Source organism: Trichoplusia ni, chromosome 20 (genome assembly GCF_003590095.1).
Source record: "Trichoplusia ni isolate ovarian cell line Hi5 chromosome 20, tn1, whole genome shotgun sequence".
Taxonomy (NCBI): domain Eukaryota; kingdom Metazoa; phylum Arthropoda; class Insecta; order Lepidoptera; family Noctuidae; genus Trichoplusia; species Trichoplusia ni.
Window position 1 is genome coordinate 6,030,473 of NC_039497.1, and position 16,439 is coordinate 6,046,911.

General features: G+C 35.2%; 3 protein-coding genes across 3 annotated transcripts; 1 reads left to right on the forward strand and 2 right to left on the reverse strand.

Annotated features, from left to right (window-relative positions):
* Positions 1-6,221: 6,221 nt before the first annotated feature.
* On the forward strand, positions 6,222-8,806 carry LOC113503855. The gene is made up of 4 exons (XM_026885967.1): positions 6,222-6,455; positions 6,866-7,048; positions 7,377-7,557; positions 8,099-8,806. Exons 1-4 carry the CDS (start codon positions 6,369-6,371, stop codon positions 8,290-8,292), a joined length of 645 nt encoding a protein of 214 aa, XP_026741768.1. The 5' UTR covers positions 6,222-6,368; the 3' UTR covers positions 8,293-8,806.
* Positions 8,807-9,387: 581 nt separating this feature from the next.
* Positions 9,388-12,827, reverse strand: LOC113503962. The gene is made up of 5 exons (XM_026886107.1): positions 12,655-12,827; positions 12,173-12,325; positions 11,450-11,648; positions 10,698-10,823; positions 9,388-9,419 (listed from the first exon to the last, which is right to left on the reverse strand). The coding sequence occupies exons 1-5, from the start codon at positions 12,739-12,741 to the stop codon at positions 9,388-9,390; spliced, it is 597 nt and encodes a 198-aa protein (XP_026741908.1). The 5' UTR covers positions 12,742-12,827.
* Positions 12,828-13,611: 784 nt separating this feature from the next.
* Positions 13,612-16,439, reverse strand: LOC113503963. Its single transcript, XM_026886108.1, has 4 exons — positions 16,070-16,439; positions 15,352-15,534; positions 14,681-14,879; positions 13,612-14,102 (listed from the first exon to the last, which is right to left on the reverse strand). The coding sequence occupies exons 1-4, from the start codon at positions 16,154-16,156 to the stop codon at positions 13,891-13,893; spliced, it is 681 nt and encodes a 226-aa protein (XP_026741909.1). The 5' UTR covers positions 16,157-16,439; the 3' UTR covers positions 13,612-13,890.

The following is a 16,439-nucleotide window of genomic DNA, read 5'->3' on the forward strand; positions in this document are numbered from 1 at the left end:
AAATAGTTTCAGAAATTCAGGACCACATACAAACTAATGACTCTCATCATCTTACCATTCATAACCATAGTCAAATAGAATATAGCACACAAACAAATTTCAATAACAAAACCAGGTTAAAGTGGTCCGAGGAGGTCAATGAAGACATAATTAGGTGTTATTTTGAAGTGACCGAATTAGAGATAAATAAGACTGCATACCGAAAAAAGCTATTCGAATTATTCAAAGAAAGACACCCCCACCTGTCTCATGTAACAGAACAGCGGATTGCAGATCAGAGAAGGTTAGTATTCAATAATAAGTCGTATGAAAACAAAATTTTAGAAATAAGAAGAGAAGTAGAAATTAAATTAACAGCAGAGAATCATCAAGCAAGTATAGAACAAAATCTTAATTTAGAACACATGCAACTTATTCAAGATTGCTTGCTAGACAATACACCTGTAATTCCAGAAGATCCTACATCAGTTAGTGTTAACAGTATTAATGATAACAACTTAGCTTACAATAACATATATAGAAGAATAGAAACAGAATTTGATAGGGCCGTTTTACAGTTTAATAATACACACCCTGAGTCTAGACCATTCATTCCGAAACAAAAAACCTCACGAAAATTTGCTCAGATTGTAAATTACTTAAATAATATGATTCTACCTAAGTACTTGAGTCACGACCTAGATTTTAATTCCCTACACACATACATTTACTCAGCAGCCTATTCAGCTGCCACTTGTAATGGAACTAGATTTAAAACACAAGAAAATACAAACAGAAGTAGTGACAGCCGAAAGCCTACCTGGCAAAGAAGGATCGAAAGCAGAATCAAAAAGTATAGACTAGAATTAGGAAGACTCACACAGTATATAGCAGGAAGAAGAAATAGAAAAATCGTAAAAACAGTAAAAGAGATAATGATAAAATATAATACTCATTCAAAACACGAGGAACCGAATACAGAACCACAACATTTCCTTGACACCATTAAACAAAAATTAAATGCAATTTCAAGTAGACTCAGACGATATTTAGCTTGTACTCAACGGAAAAAACAAAATGCAACGTTTGTTAATAATGAAAAACAATTTTATAGAACATTAGGTAACTCTTCGCAAATCAACCCTGAGGTAGCCTCTGAAACACCATCCCCACAACTTCTACAACAGTTTTGGTCTAGGATATGGGAAAATCCAATACAACATAATGCTGATGCCGATTGGCTGCACAATACAGCAAAACACGTGCTGATTAATGAAATGGAGTTCGAAAACATCCCAATCGACACATTTGCACGAGTCATTAACAGCACTCATAATTGGAAAGCCCCTGGTACAGACCACATTCATAATTATTGGTACAAGAAATTTACTTGCACACACCCATTCATTCATAAACACATATGCCATTTCATACAGTCACCGGACATCATGCCTTCATTCATTACACACGGAATTACGTACATGCTACCAAAAAACTCAGATCCAACAGACCCTGCAAATTACAGACCGATCACTTGCTTACAGACTATATACAAAATTATTACTGGATGTATTAGTCAGCTCATTTACAAACACCTTGAGAGCCACAATATCCTTGCAGAACAGCAGAAAGGATGTAAGCAAAATAGTCAAGGCTGTAAAGAACAACTAACAATAGACGCAATAGTTATGAAACAGGCCCAAACTAAGAATAGAAATATTCACACAATGTTCATCGATTATAAAAAAGCCTTCGATTCTGTCCCACATAGCTGGTTAATATATATACTTAAACATTATAAAATTCATCCTAACATTATTTTATTTTTAAATACGAGCATGCTGCAGTGGGAAACTAAACTTAAATTAATAAAGAATAATCCTGTTACCACTGGGCCCATAAAAATACAGAGAGGCATATTTCAGGGTGATGCCTTGAGTCCCTTGTGGTTTTGCATGGCGTTGAATCCATTGTCGGAGCTTCTTAACAGCACTAATATTGGTTTTAAATTAAAGTATAATAATTCTGTACATAGTATTTCTCATCTTCTTTACATGGATGATATTAAATTATTTGCAGCCAGTCATACAGACCTTACAAAACTAGCCGACATAACGCAATTGTTCTCTACAGACATAAAAATGGAATTTGGGGTAGATAAATGTAAAATATTTTCAGTTAATCGGGGTAAGATACAAGCTAATTCATACATATTAGATTCAGGGGAACAAGTAGAGCCAATAGATGAAAACAGTACATATAAATATCTAGGATTTCATCAATCCAAACAAATTCACCAAAAAAATGCAAAGTTAGAATTAACAAATAAATTCAAAAGTAGATTAAATCAAATTTTAAAAACTCACTTAAATTCAAGAAATATCATTAAAGCCATAAACACCTTTGCGATACCGGTCCTTACATACTCTTTTGGAATAATAAAATGGTCGCAAAGTGATTTAATTAAACTACAACGTATCGTCAATACTCGTATGACTTCCAATAGAAAACACCACCCCAGATCGTGTATTCAACGACTTACATTACCCCGCCAAGATGGCGGCAGGGGACTTATAGATATACACAATCTACACAATAACATAATCGAAAAGCTACGTAAATATTTCTACTCTAAGGCCGAAGAGTCACAACTCCATACACATATAGTGGGAATAGATAACAAACTAACTCCATTAAACCTATGCAACTCTACTTGGCAAATAAAACTGGTAAGTAAAGAACAGAAAATGAATATGTGGTCACAAAAGTCTTTGCACGGGAGGCACTTTGCTGATCTAAGCCAAGAACACGTCGACAAGAATGCGTCGAACGAGTGGCTGCGGCGAGGTGAACTTTTCCCAGAAACAGAGGCTTTTGTGATCGCTATTCAAGATCAGGTAATTGACACTCGCAACTATCAAAAATTCATCACTCGTATCCCAAACTTACCCACAGATCTATGTAGACGATGCCACAGTAGTTCAGAAACAATTCAACACATCACTGGTGCTTGTAAATCAATAGTTCAGACCGATTACAAGCACAGACACGATCAAGTGGCATCTATAATTCACCAGAACTTAGCCCACAAACACTCTTTTATTCAACAAAAAATTGCATATTATAAATATAAACCCAGCACAGTTCTAGAAAATAATAGATTTAAAATTTATTGGGATCGGACAATAATAACAGATAAAACCGTACATTTTAACAGGCCAGATATCACAGTTTTAGACAAAGTTGAGAAGACTGTATTCCTAATAGATGTAGCAGTGTGCAATACACATAACCTTCTCACTACTTATACTGAAAAAATGTCCAAATATATAGACCTTGCGACTGAAATAAAGCGGCAGTGGCAAGTAGAGACTGTTAAAATAATACCTATTATAATATCGACGACTGGTGTCGTCCCGAAAAGCCTTCAGCCCAACTTAAACCTACTCGATATGCCCAAATCCACACTAACATTACTACAAAAAGCTACGTTGTTGAATACCTGTCGTCTCACACGCAAATTTCTCGCTTCATCATCATCATCATCGTAATATGCATATACATACATATTATATATATATATGATATTTATTTATCTATAAAAATACTTACTATAGCTAGCACACTTGGTCGTGACCCGTGTGTTAGCTTTCCTACCCCTTAGTAAAAAGGGAGACTACTATGGTAAAATTTCGAATAATATTAAAATAAATAAAATCAATTATAACTGTGCAAAACTTAATTAATAAAAATAAAATAACAACATGAAAATGAATGCATTGTTCTTTGTTTACGCGTGTTTTGGAACGCGCCGAATGAACCGAACGAACCAAGAATGAGTTCGATTGAGGGAGATGGGACATACTGGCCAGTCGCTCCTAGGCTGATGCGAGCGTGTTACCTCTGACCACTTTCCGTCCTGTCAAGCGTCCTAGCAGACACGGCCGTTAAATTCAAATTTAAAAAAAAAATAAGTTGAGAGTGTTCAAGTTGAATACTTGCACTTAATATTGTTGTGAAGATCCCGAATTAGGGTAAGTTTTAAATAGCACACAATTCACCCATCTTGATCATATAGTTGTTTGTTATATGTTTCTTTTTATTTGCAGCTTATTATGTTCTATGTGCCACTGTACCTTTGTCTTGCTTTGCCACTCGTTTGTTACTGTGCTGTGTTACTCGCTTTATGTTGCTTAATTCACCAAGCTAATGAGCTAACACTATTTAAGTAAAGTAGTAGTTTCAAATAAAATTATTGCTTCAATCTACCTGCAAGTAAAATAATATTTTTTTATTCAAAATTTAAATATCTCAACGGCCATAACCGTAATTTTATGTTTGTATTTTTTTTCCGTTAAACTGCTTTATGTGTAAACTCCGTTCTGGGTAGTACCGCCACGTCAATACTACTACATTTAGATAGGTATCGCTTCCTCGTTGTCGACGGTGGTACTCCAGCACGGAATTTATTAGGCCGAGTTCTGATTAGCTCGAACGGTGATTTCCAGGTTTTTTCTTCCGGCTTTAAGGAGCCAGCAGCATCCTCGCGTTCGGGCCTGCCTACCAACCGAGGTCATCCGAGGAGCCCGCTTCCGGCAACACCAGTCGCACGTGCGCGCCATCTCCATCACCGGTGAAGTCACCGTACAGCTCAGCACTGAACCTCGGCCTACTTCCATCTCCGGCCAGCGGCGGAATCCCGCCACAACTACAGGGGGGTACCTATCCCTGCAGAGGTGACTACAGACAAAGTTGTAATCCACGACCCATAAATCTTCGTGTGCCTCCGGCTGTGTTTTTTTTTATATAATATAAATTTTGAAGGTACACACCCGTTTTATTTTTTTATTAATCACCTACCTAGGTGGGAATAAACGGGTGGAGGTTACAATGTACTATTTTATCCAGTGTCACAGGTACGTCACTCGCCGATACCGCTGTAGGTGTTTGTCGGCGCGCTGGCGGTGTCGACAAAGGCGGCTAGCGGTGCCTACAAAGCGCGCGGCTTTTTTTAAAGGAATAGTAGGCAGGATTACGAATAATGCGTGCGAGTGCGCGCGCAATAGTTGCGCTATCTCTTACGCTTGTCGCTCATGAGTATTGGTTCGGTTTTGACGTCACTTTCGGTTAGATTTGCAAGAGAGCGATGACCGACGAGTACCTTCACGAATCAGCTGATCGGGAGCAGTTTTTAGTGTTTCATTTACATTGCCTTTTTTTGTGAAAACGGCTTAATAATGATTTTGTTTATGAAAATATTATTGAAATACGTAGGAAAAATGATTTTATGACACATAAAATTAAAAAAACGCGAAAAAAAACTGCAATTTTCATGAAAAGACCGATGAAAAATTCCAACGCAGTGGGGTCTGGAATCATGTCTAGAACTCAGGTCCCACGGAAAAGTCACGGTGTTCCTTACACCCTGTATAACCGCAATTACATTAAGTTCTTAATATTCTAGCTGTTGTCATTTTAAATACGAGCATTACTATAAACTATAGAATATTTAGGATACTAATTCCTTTTTTGAAAATATTTTTAAGGGTCTCCTAAAACAATATTGTAACGATAAGTTGAGACACTAAAAATGTACAATGGAGTCACTTTGTTTAACTCACAATAAACCTAGTTGTTTAATTCAGATGTTTTATTTTATATACCAAAGATTAAAGTAGTTATATATTACGCATGGCTTAGAAATTTATTTCTTTAGGTAGAACATGATAAGAGAGTAGGGATCTTACCCGACTGGTCACTCGCACAAACGTTTGTCACGGGTAGTGATCGAACCCGCTAGCTAAGGGAGTTAGAACAAAATGGACACAAAAACAAAAATTTGTAATTATCACACAAAACTTGGTGAAATGCCAAAAATTCAATCAATCCTCAATTCGGACACTTATTTTTAATGTTTACTTTGCTATTCAATTTACGAGGGAGAATGAGAGAAAATTTCTTCACCAAAAAAAAGATTTCTGAAGCAAGAACGAGTAAAGGAGTATGATTATGTTAACATTTTTTTTATCAAAACTTAATAGAAAAAACCGGGGTAAAGTCCGTCCAGGATATGCAAAATGACATCAACACTACGGGATCTGAAAGTCAAAGATAAAGAATACCCGCTCTCACGATAAACAAGCGCGTAATAACACTTATCACTTAGTTTTAAAGGTTAAATGTAATATGAATTTATAAAACTATAAACAACTGCTGCAGTACTTAACGAACGTTTAACGAGTGCAGAAGTGTTTAATTGAAAAAAAAAAAAAATTAATAAAAAAAAATACGTTTAAATATTCTCCTAAGCAGGTTTTTGGACTTTGCAAGACTTAAAGACGTTTGAAATTTTTAACGGTTTTTTTTGGAGTAATAGGATATTGAACATCATGCATTCAGAGCTCCCAGTTTTTAAAAGATGCTGCTGTTGTTTTCCACTTCGTTATGGTTTGCTAGTATGGGGATACATCAAATTGGTACGTATTGCCTAAATTATATTTAGAGTTTGGAATAATAGTGTTTATTTGTTGAGCTGATTATGCTATCGGCAGGATGTTTTGCGCATTTATAGTTATCGGTCACAGAAATTAATTGGAGATCATATTTACTTTGTTTTTTTTTTGGTACACTAAACAACTACTGACTATATCAATTTTATATTTTAGTCCTCATAATCTTATTTGGGTCAAAAATGCGTCGATAACCTTCTAGCCCTAAATTTTGACTGTAGAAAGATCTCTCGTGTTTGCTCTTACTCGGTATACAGAATGTTCTAGAAAGCTTAAACAAATCCTGAAGACGGCCCGTAATCTTACCCCTAACCTGTTGAATAATGAACAAACACTTTCTTTTCAGACCCTTTTACATATTTCTTCCATCTTTTCAGGCAATTGCTGCCCTCTTAATAGTGTCGATTGCAATGGTAATAAGGTCCTTAACGATGGCATATCATGTTTACGGACTACATGAAAGAGTGTTCACATTCAGACTGACTGTGTTTATCATTTTCTTGTTCCTGGTCACGTTGGATTTCGCGTTAAGCACCGTTTTCATCGTTGGAGGACATAAGGTATGTTTTTGTTTAATTCTCAGCTCATATTTTAATGAATTTGCAAGTGTGGTATGGGGTGGATTTAGATGACATTTTTCAAACTGGATCAGACCCAATCAATTAGGATGAAATATTTCATGGTTTACAAATGTTTTTTTTTTAATTATAATGTATCATAACTACTCTGCTACATTGTTAATTCGGGAAACAACACCGAATCAACTTTTTTAAACACAACTTAATGTGATTGTCTAAATTAGGTAACGAGCTTATTAGCGGTCTAATTTTTTAAACTAACGCCATCGAAGGAGGCTTTATATTTTACCCAATGTTCTTTTGTTTCCAGAAAAATCTGAAACTGCTAACTGTGTACTATTACTACAGTATCGGTGTATGGATCCTGAGCATTTTGTTCTCATTATTCATAATCAGTACTTACTTCATCTACAGAGGGCCATACCGAAGTACATCGTTTTATGCGGTGGCAGACAATATCTTGGAGTGTTCGAGTCATTTTGTTAGTATGGGTAGGTATTCATTCATTTTCTTCTTCTTTATTAAGTTCAATAACAGTCAATTGTTCACACCCCGGTTATGTGCTTTGGTGATGTTGAATAATTCAAAAAATTGGAGTTGCAATATATGAGCCCTTTTTTTTGTTAAGGCGGGGGGAATCCTTATCCCCACTCCGTCGGGGGAGGAAATGGGTAGTGTCTGACTCTGACTGGCTAAACCTGAACCACTGTGCTACGTCATTCGCGTTTTTGTGTAGGTGTATGGCAATACGATGCAATCCTTCATAAACCGCAATATATAAGCCTTCGAAGGACAAACGTCTTTTTCATACACGACTCCTTCTGTTGAGTCAGGGTGTCTTTGTGGATGTGACTTAAATGTTTGTGAACCCGCGATACAAAATTAAACGCCTAAGAGCGGGATTCCTTCTTTTCTATTATTTTTTTTTATTTGATTGAACATTTCACTTGATTGAACTTTTCTTTTCTTTTTTTTACGTACACTGCTGTATTTTAAGGTATTTTTTATTAATCCGAATTCAATCTTTTTCAGTATCACAAGGCTACTTCTTGCTTCTACTTAGGAGTGAAATGCTGAAGCTAAAAAGCAATTGCGAATTCAGATTCGTGAACAATGCAGCTCAGTCTGAATGCAAGATGAATTGCAGTAAAGGAAAAGATACTTTGGGCGAGAATAATGGAGTGGGATGCACAGCAGAGTGCCACAGAGTCATCAGCGACGTATAATTTAAAAAAAGTTTATTATATCTTTTGATTAAGGAAAATTCTCCGGTACAGGGGGTCTATTATCAACTCATTAAGCGTGTGTTTAGCATTTCGAGAGAGAGAAGAAAAAATGTCAAGAAAAGAGAGTAGAGATGTTATATTTCTCCGAATGCTAATATGGATTTATTTAGGGTTTAATTTATTGATGTATTGGTTATTCCCAATGTATGGAAGTGAAAAGTCATAATCACGTTTATCGAAAGGGAATGTCATTTTCGTGTGTGTTTTCAGTCTATTCTAATGCGATGGACGACTGGCCTTAATAATGCTATGAGAGGTGGTGATAGGCCCCCAAATCATACTTAAATGGTTTTTGCCGTTCTTATTTTAGCTCTTTAATATGATACTGATGTAAGATTCTTTGTGATTTGATTTTTGTTTTCATATGTAAGATAATACTAAAATTGATGAGAGAATCGTATGGTTAAACTGTAGGCAACGTAGAGTATTTTTATTACACATTTTATAAAGAAGATATCTTGTTTTTCTTTATTTAGCAAGTCTCAGAATGATTTGAAAAGTAAAACATCCGATATTTCAGACAATTTTAAGTCGTGATACCAACGATTTGAACCTAAATTATTTGATGTTTTAAGCTTTCATACTAAAAATGTTGTGAAATAATGTCCACAAAGTAACAGTATTTGCCTATTGCCTACATTTATAACCAAAGGTCAATTTTATTGTTCGCCTACTGATAATACCCAACTTCCTCTACAGTCACCACCATGCGTGATAACGGTGTTTTTATATGAAACTAGAATATTATTGGGAACTGACAGGATTTCCCGGCGTCAGTCAGATTAAGTATCTTCCTGCATTTTCATAGGCTAAAGCGATTATATCTATAGCCGAGTGGTTGAGGTCACCACGCCAAACCCAATGCGCGCGACGTGTTGCGTGTTCGATCCCCGCGTAGGATAAGCATTTGTGTGATCCACGAATGCTTGTCCTGAGGCTGGGTGTCTTGTGCACGTGATTTGTATGTCTGTGAAACCCCCCGCGACACAAGCATTATATTCCTTACTGCAGGAGTCGTTGTTTTTTTTTTAATGCTTATCGGTTGGAGTTTGTGGTAACTCTACTTCCTGAGGAAGGTCAAGAGTGTTTAGCTATGACTCAATGATTTATTTCGTAAATACAATACTTGCATTCAATAATGGTCCTAAACTACCACCTGTAACTTCATTATGAAAGCAAAAAAGAATTGAGATTTGAGTAAAACTTTCGGACAACGCCATCTAGCCAAGTTGCTTAGTTTATTAAGCAACTTATGTTATGAGTATGAGACAGTTTATAAACATACTTTTATATTTCTAAATACACACATATTAGAGATAAATTACACCCATTGTCACGCCCATCCCACAAATTTGTCCTGGCTGGCAATCGAACCCACGACCTCCGGTTTCTGACTACTAAACGAATAGTGTTTTAGACTAAATGCATATTTACTTATCGGCTATCATTGACTTTTTTTGCATGTTATTATTTTTTAAAGTTATTACAAAAGTTGACAAACGTTGAGGGAAAATGGTGGGGAAAAATGGCTTCCAAGTACTGGACTTTGAAATCGCCAACCCGCAGTAAGCTAGCGCGGTGACTGCTTCAGCGGTGAGTGCTTCAACCTTCCCTATGTGGGAGGAGGTCTGTGCCCAGCAGTGGGACGTACCTATGTAAGCTGACATTATGAACAGTCCATGCTCAGCCCAGCTGTAGTCTATGTTTAGGCTGTTATCGTTCTTCTAATGTATGGATTAAGCTGCACAAGTCACATTTTACACTAATGAAATCGCTTAAATGTTTGAAACAGATAAAATTCAAAACAATTACATAAACGAGTATTTTACTGAACAATACCTATATAAGACATACCTACATCTACATAAACATAAAGCTTTTAATTTTGAATAGCACTGGCAGTGTCAAAATTTAATGAAAATATTGGATTCTTGCTAAAAAAAAAACCCACGATTTTATACACTCACATTTCTTGTTTGTTTGTCGTTCCGGTTGAATTTTTGTCACTCAATTTTGAGGCCCTTCCCGATTAGCTGAAATTTTTAGGGTAGCTTCCGATGACAATGCAATTTACAAGTATAAAAACGGCTAGACTGATTATAATAGATAAAATTTTAATGTGTGCATTGAAAAACGTGGGTTATTAGATTTTTTAAAATCTATTAATTATATTAAATCAGCCCTTCTCTTAGAAAAACACAGTAGACAATTATTTTTCTTAAACTGTCTTCCAGGATGAATGAGTAAGTATTCTAAAATAAAAAACGATAAAATTTGAAAATACTTTATTCAAAGCTTTCGATTATGATGATTGTAATCATATACATTAAAAGGAGGTTGTATACTGTTTTCGGAGTATCCAGCAACTTCTGGCCGACGAGGAGAGCCTACGTTCGATAACTCGACGTCAGTATTAGGTTTTAACTTTTCTATTTCATTCTTGACCAGTAGAAGGACGTATGAGTTCATATCTGTAATTGAAGTAAGAATACTGTGTTTATATTGTAATAATAATGATAAACATTTATTTCAGACTATGCGTCCATATTTTTGTTAGTAACAATATCTATACCTTAAAAAACTTATGTTAGTATTCGACAATTTGTGATTTACAAACGCTCGAATACACATTACCTATAGAAACTAGCAATTTTTTAATCGATACCTTTTCAATTGTTTCCCGAAAGAGGATTTTCTCAACTCTGATTTTTGTATATACCGATTACTTTGAGATTTTTTATTCGATTACGTGTTTTTTTGTTTGGTGCCAAATAGCCACCAACTTAAGTCAGCCCTTGGTGGAAAATATGATATTCTTTAGCCATTCAGTTAATGTTTCACTTAAAAGCCCACTTTAAATTTCTGTTTATAATATTTATTGCAATCATAAGCAAGAAATGTGGATAACAGTTATTTATGAAGAAGAGAAATAGGCTTTTGAAACGACAATAGACTTTCAGAATGAAATTGTTGGCACCTGGAAACAAACGCGTAGTTAGGTAGTAATCTAACTGCCAAATGTCAAAACTTCAATACAGGAATAGGCGAGAACCCACAAGTAAAGAACAATTTATCAGTTGTCATGATGAATACTTACAAACTTGTAGAAATAAAATCGCCACGGGAAACGCATTAGTCCAAATGGTGAAATAGTTTAAAACGATTTTCTCGTTGTTCTGGTAATATTGATACAGCCAATAGCTTGTATATAGACCGATGGCCAAGTTATATAATACGAACAGGATAAATATTGCTATGAAACCAATGTGGTATAGTTTCAAGATCTGCAGGTTTTCCTGAAACAAAGAAATATTGGCATTACCAATAGTGGACACAAAATGCTCAGACTAACAGCATAGCCTTTATAAATTAAATGTTGCCTATGACATGAATGTTTGTGAAACCCCCCGCGACACGAGGATCCAATTCCTTAATGCAGGAGTCGTTTTAAAAAATAGTTCGACTAAGTTCGACCTGATTTTTTTATGTAACTTTGTTGCACAACCATCCGACTAGTGGTGGTCGCCACACCAAATATACTGTGCGTGACGTGTCGCAGGTTCGATGCCCGCATGGGATAAGTATTTGTGTGATTCACGAATCCTTGTCTTGAGTGTTCTTATGACTTGAATGTTTGTGCAACATTACGTGATACAAGGATTACACATTATTCAATTAATTGTTAAAATTATAGTAGTAGTAGTTATTAAAATTATTATTTTGTCTGGTAGAAATAATTCAAATTTCCAATATAGTTTATTGTAGTTATAACTTAAAAAAAAAACTTCTGTGAATAACTAAATAGCAAAGGTTTACTTACGGTATGTGCTCCAGCGATGAGCAGAACCATGACAACTAGTTCAGTTAAAATCAGTAGAATGTACACCATATTCCTAATGTTGGTTAGAGCATGGTCACTTATCGCCATAAATCCAAAGAAGCTTACGATGAACAGATTTATTAAATTGAAGATCTGAAAATGATGAGCAAAATGATTAGCCTTAAATATTGACTTGAATTATAAAGAAGTATAGTATAGTTGCAACAGTATCAAAAAATGGACCCTCACAGACCATTTTGAGGGTCTACGCAATGTGCTGCATTGTCACACTGGCGCTGACGTGATGATACACCCTCAGGTATCAGGACTTACATGTAAAGTATGGTCCAAAATAAGACTAAGTTATACATGAGATAACTTGTTCCGACACAAACCAGACTCTCCAAAGAAATAAATTGTAAAGGCTGTTCAACAAAAGGTGTTTGAAGTGATTTAGTAAATTGCAATGTTTTAAAACATACCAGAATTGTATATCCCCATACAAATAATATGTATCGCTGTGGTAAACAATAACACAATTTATTCGTTTGAAAGTATTTTAAACACATCTTGACGGTAAGTTATTGCGATCAATTATTTAACAATCTTCGTAACATAAGTGGTCTTATTTTGCTTGTTCACAATGTTATAAAGACAAAACAAAAAAAATAGAAGAATTAAATATACAAAACACAATTGTTCCCTACGACAGTCACCAGGATACTGGAAGGACTATAAAGTTATTGTGAAGTTAAGCCTAAATCGTGTAAATTATAATATTTTGCTTGTTTTATCAGAGGATTCACTGATCGGTATTTTCGTGGGATGTTCCAGATAACAATTGTCAGATGTACCTAGAACTACGCTATGACTCAGGAGCGGATAAAACCAGTGGAAAATCATCAACTTTCAATTTTGTTTTTTTTAAACACGCTCTCTTGTTTTTTGGATGGGGGTCATGAAATCACTCCTTCCGCTTTGGATTGAGCGTGTGGGTTCGCGGTAGTGGTATGTCTGGACGTTGTCTATAAAGAAATTCTGTAACGAATCAGTCTCACATAGTTTGAAGGCGGAACGGGTTGCTAGTTATGGATAAATTACACCTAGATTCAGAACAAATGATCGTAAGTATTACAAAAATATTTTTCCTGTGGAAATCGACCTCCGGTCTAGTAGCCCGAGCGTCTAACCACTAGAGCAACTGCGCCGTCACATTAGCAGTTTAACAATACAATCAAAATCAACATATTGAAAATATACACTAACTTGTTCTGTACTTGTATAAATTGTACTCGCAAAACAATTTAACATTTTTATGTGATCATATTTTTAATGTAGTCTTTGAAGTAGTAGTAGAATGTGATTTGGAAATAATTTATTTTACCTTGAAACCTTGGAATTAAGGGAAATGAAACAAAAACATAAAATTTTGCAAAAATATTATTGAAGTCACGATACCTGGGTACAAACGGGGAGCACATTGAAAAACTAATGTCTTACATTAAAAAAACTGCTGAAATAAAATTTATTTTTCCAAACTTGAGATTCCCATAATTATAATAATTTAATTTTGCTCCGTAACCCGTCCAATGTTCAGAAATAATGTGTTTATATTCATACCAATTTTTTCTCCAGTCACCCTGACTTTCGGTACCTGAAGCTTAACATTTATTTATACAACTCTGCTAAACAATAGTCTATCTATAGTCTAAAGTTAATCAGTTTCGTTCAATCAAGTCATTTTTAACTTCTTCTTCGCTCTCTATTCCTTCTCCTCCCTTCTTAGTTCCTTCTCCGCCGTTCTCCACTCCTTCCTCGAGCTGCATCATACAGTCACTCTCAGCTGCGTTGTTCACGAATCTGAATTGACAGTTGCTGCTGAGTTTCTTTATTTCGCTTCTTACTAATAGCAGGATATATCCTTGTATAACTGAAAAATAATATTAAATAGGCTTTTAAGGGTTGAACATATTAGATGAATTTATATAATGGTCCTATTATATTCATTTAATAATCGGTAACGATTTCAAGTATAACACAAAATGAAGAAGACTTCAAAAATGTGAGGTTTTCGTATCTACAAAATTCTTGTGATTATTTTACTTTCGATGAGAAATAGCTTCTATTTGTTTCCGAAATAAAAATTCTTACTGTTAAGAAAAGTCCAATAAATTTTTGAATCACTAGAATTTTGAGAATTGCGGGTTATTTTTTAAGAACCACTCACGAATTTAATGTTTATGTCGCGAGATTTTCACGAACATACAAATCATCTGCGCAAAGACACAGAAAAAGCATTCGTCGATGACACAAATGCTCGTCCTACGCGGGGATCGAACCGACGACACTACGCGCTCAGTGTTTTTGGTGTGGTGACCTCAACCTATCCCTGCAGTTAAAACGAGTTCACAATGAACCGTTACGATAATTTTTGTGTTCAACATAACTAAGAAGTTCTTTATCCAAAAGTGGAACAGTTTCGTAATATAATAACAGTAGCATACTCACGTATGATTCCAGTAAGCATTATAAGGTTGGTAAGAAGTTTCCAAGAAGTTGAATAAGGACTAAAATGACCCAAACCGTACTTGTTCAAAATATGGTAAATATATATGAAGAATATTGCTATCGCGATGACCAACAGGCAAAAAATGATGAACTCCCCGAAACTAAAATAAAAGTAGATTTTCAACAGCAACACGTTTTTCTGAAAAAGGAAGTTTATTATTAGCAAGGTATCAATCGAACACTAGAGATTATAGTGATATAGTTACTTCTATTCTAGTAAGACGGTACACTACATTGAACTAGTTTCGACATTGCCATCAGCCCTTTATTTTTGGTACAGCTAAAAAAAAACAAAGAGTTGATCAACGTATTTTTTACTAGCTATTGCCTACGAGCCCTCACACTTCAAATCGGAAATTATCCCACGGGAACATAAAATCGGGATCAAAACTATCCTACCTGTTAATCCTGGTTATAAACTACATTTGTGTGACTCCGGTTGGGTCCGAAACTAGTCGGGCTACCCCGATAAATACGCGTGAGTAAACCGGTACATCATTTAATAATCAGAAAATGTATAACTGATAATTTTCAAATCTTCCCAATTTTCCTCCTATTGTCAAGATTGAAGTTACCAACTGAGAAATATATTGAAATCGTTATACACAAACCTTATGAGCTCCAATAATAAAAATTATGTTGATTACAAAATCAATTGAATCCAAAGCGATAGTGATGCATGTTACGATAAACCGGAAGCTTGTATATTCTTTTTCCGTAGCTAGTTGTATCGTTTCTACGTTCGAATAAAAGGACGCGATTATTTGAATCTGAAAAGGATAATTAGTATTAGTCTAAGTTAAAATCAACGAGATGTGGAAATGGAATATTGTACAAAAATCTTTAGAACATGAAAATTCTGTTCGGGGGTAGATCCTCACGTAGGACAAGCGCTTGGATCTGGTCTTTCTACATGTGACTTTAATGATTGTGGAACCTGTGCATTTCATGGTGCGGGCGTCAAATAAATAAAAAATACTTGCAGGAGCAGGAGAGAGGTTCACACACGTAAAAGGTTAGTTAATCCCCAATTCCGCTTCCGCAAATGGCCTTTGGATTAAATTTGACACTATACGTATTCTCCTCAGCATTTTTCAGCACAATAATTTTAAATTCAGTACGGAGCAAAACACTCACGGTCAATACAAAGAATTTCCAATTATTGTGTATAGAATACGAAGTTTCATTTTAATACAATTTCCAATGATTCATCGGCAATTGTAAATAGCAGAGTCAAAGTTCACTCCATCACGATAATCAGAAAGAAAAAACTGTATGGAGCAGCAGACATACAAACACTCATTTATTTTATAGATTAAATGTACTTACAAATCGGAAATATCCCCAAAACACCAAGCCATATCGTAGAGGCACACAACAGATGCATCGCTTAAACTCAGGTAATTCGACACGCATTTTAATACTTGACAGAAATTCTTGAAATATCCTTCTTCTTCCACTTCTTTTTCAGTATTGTTAATGACTCCTTATAAATAAACTTATAATATAATCGGAAAAATTTTTTTCACAGTTAAATTGTATTACTGTTGAAGTGCTATTTTTTTTGTTATATTGACGCCCATACGTCCACAGGGTTGAGATAAAATAGTTTTAAACGCTTTTTCGCACAACTACACTTTTTATATGATAAGTTGACATTGATGAATCATAAACACTATATTATTTACGACGAACATTA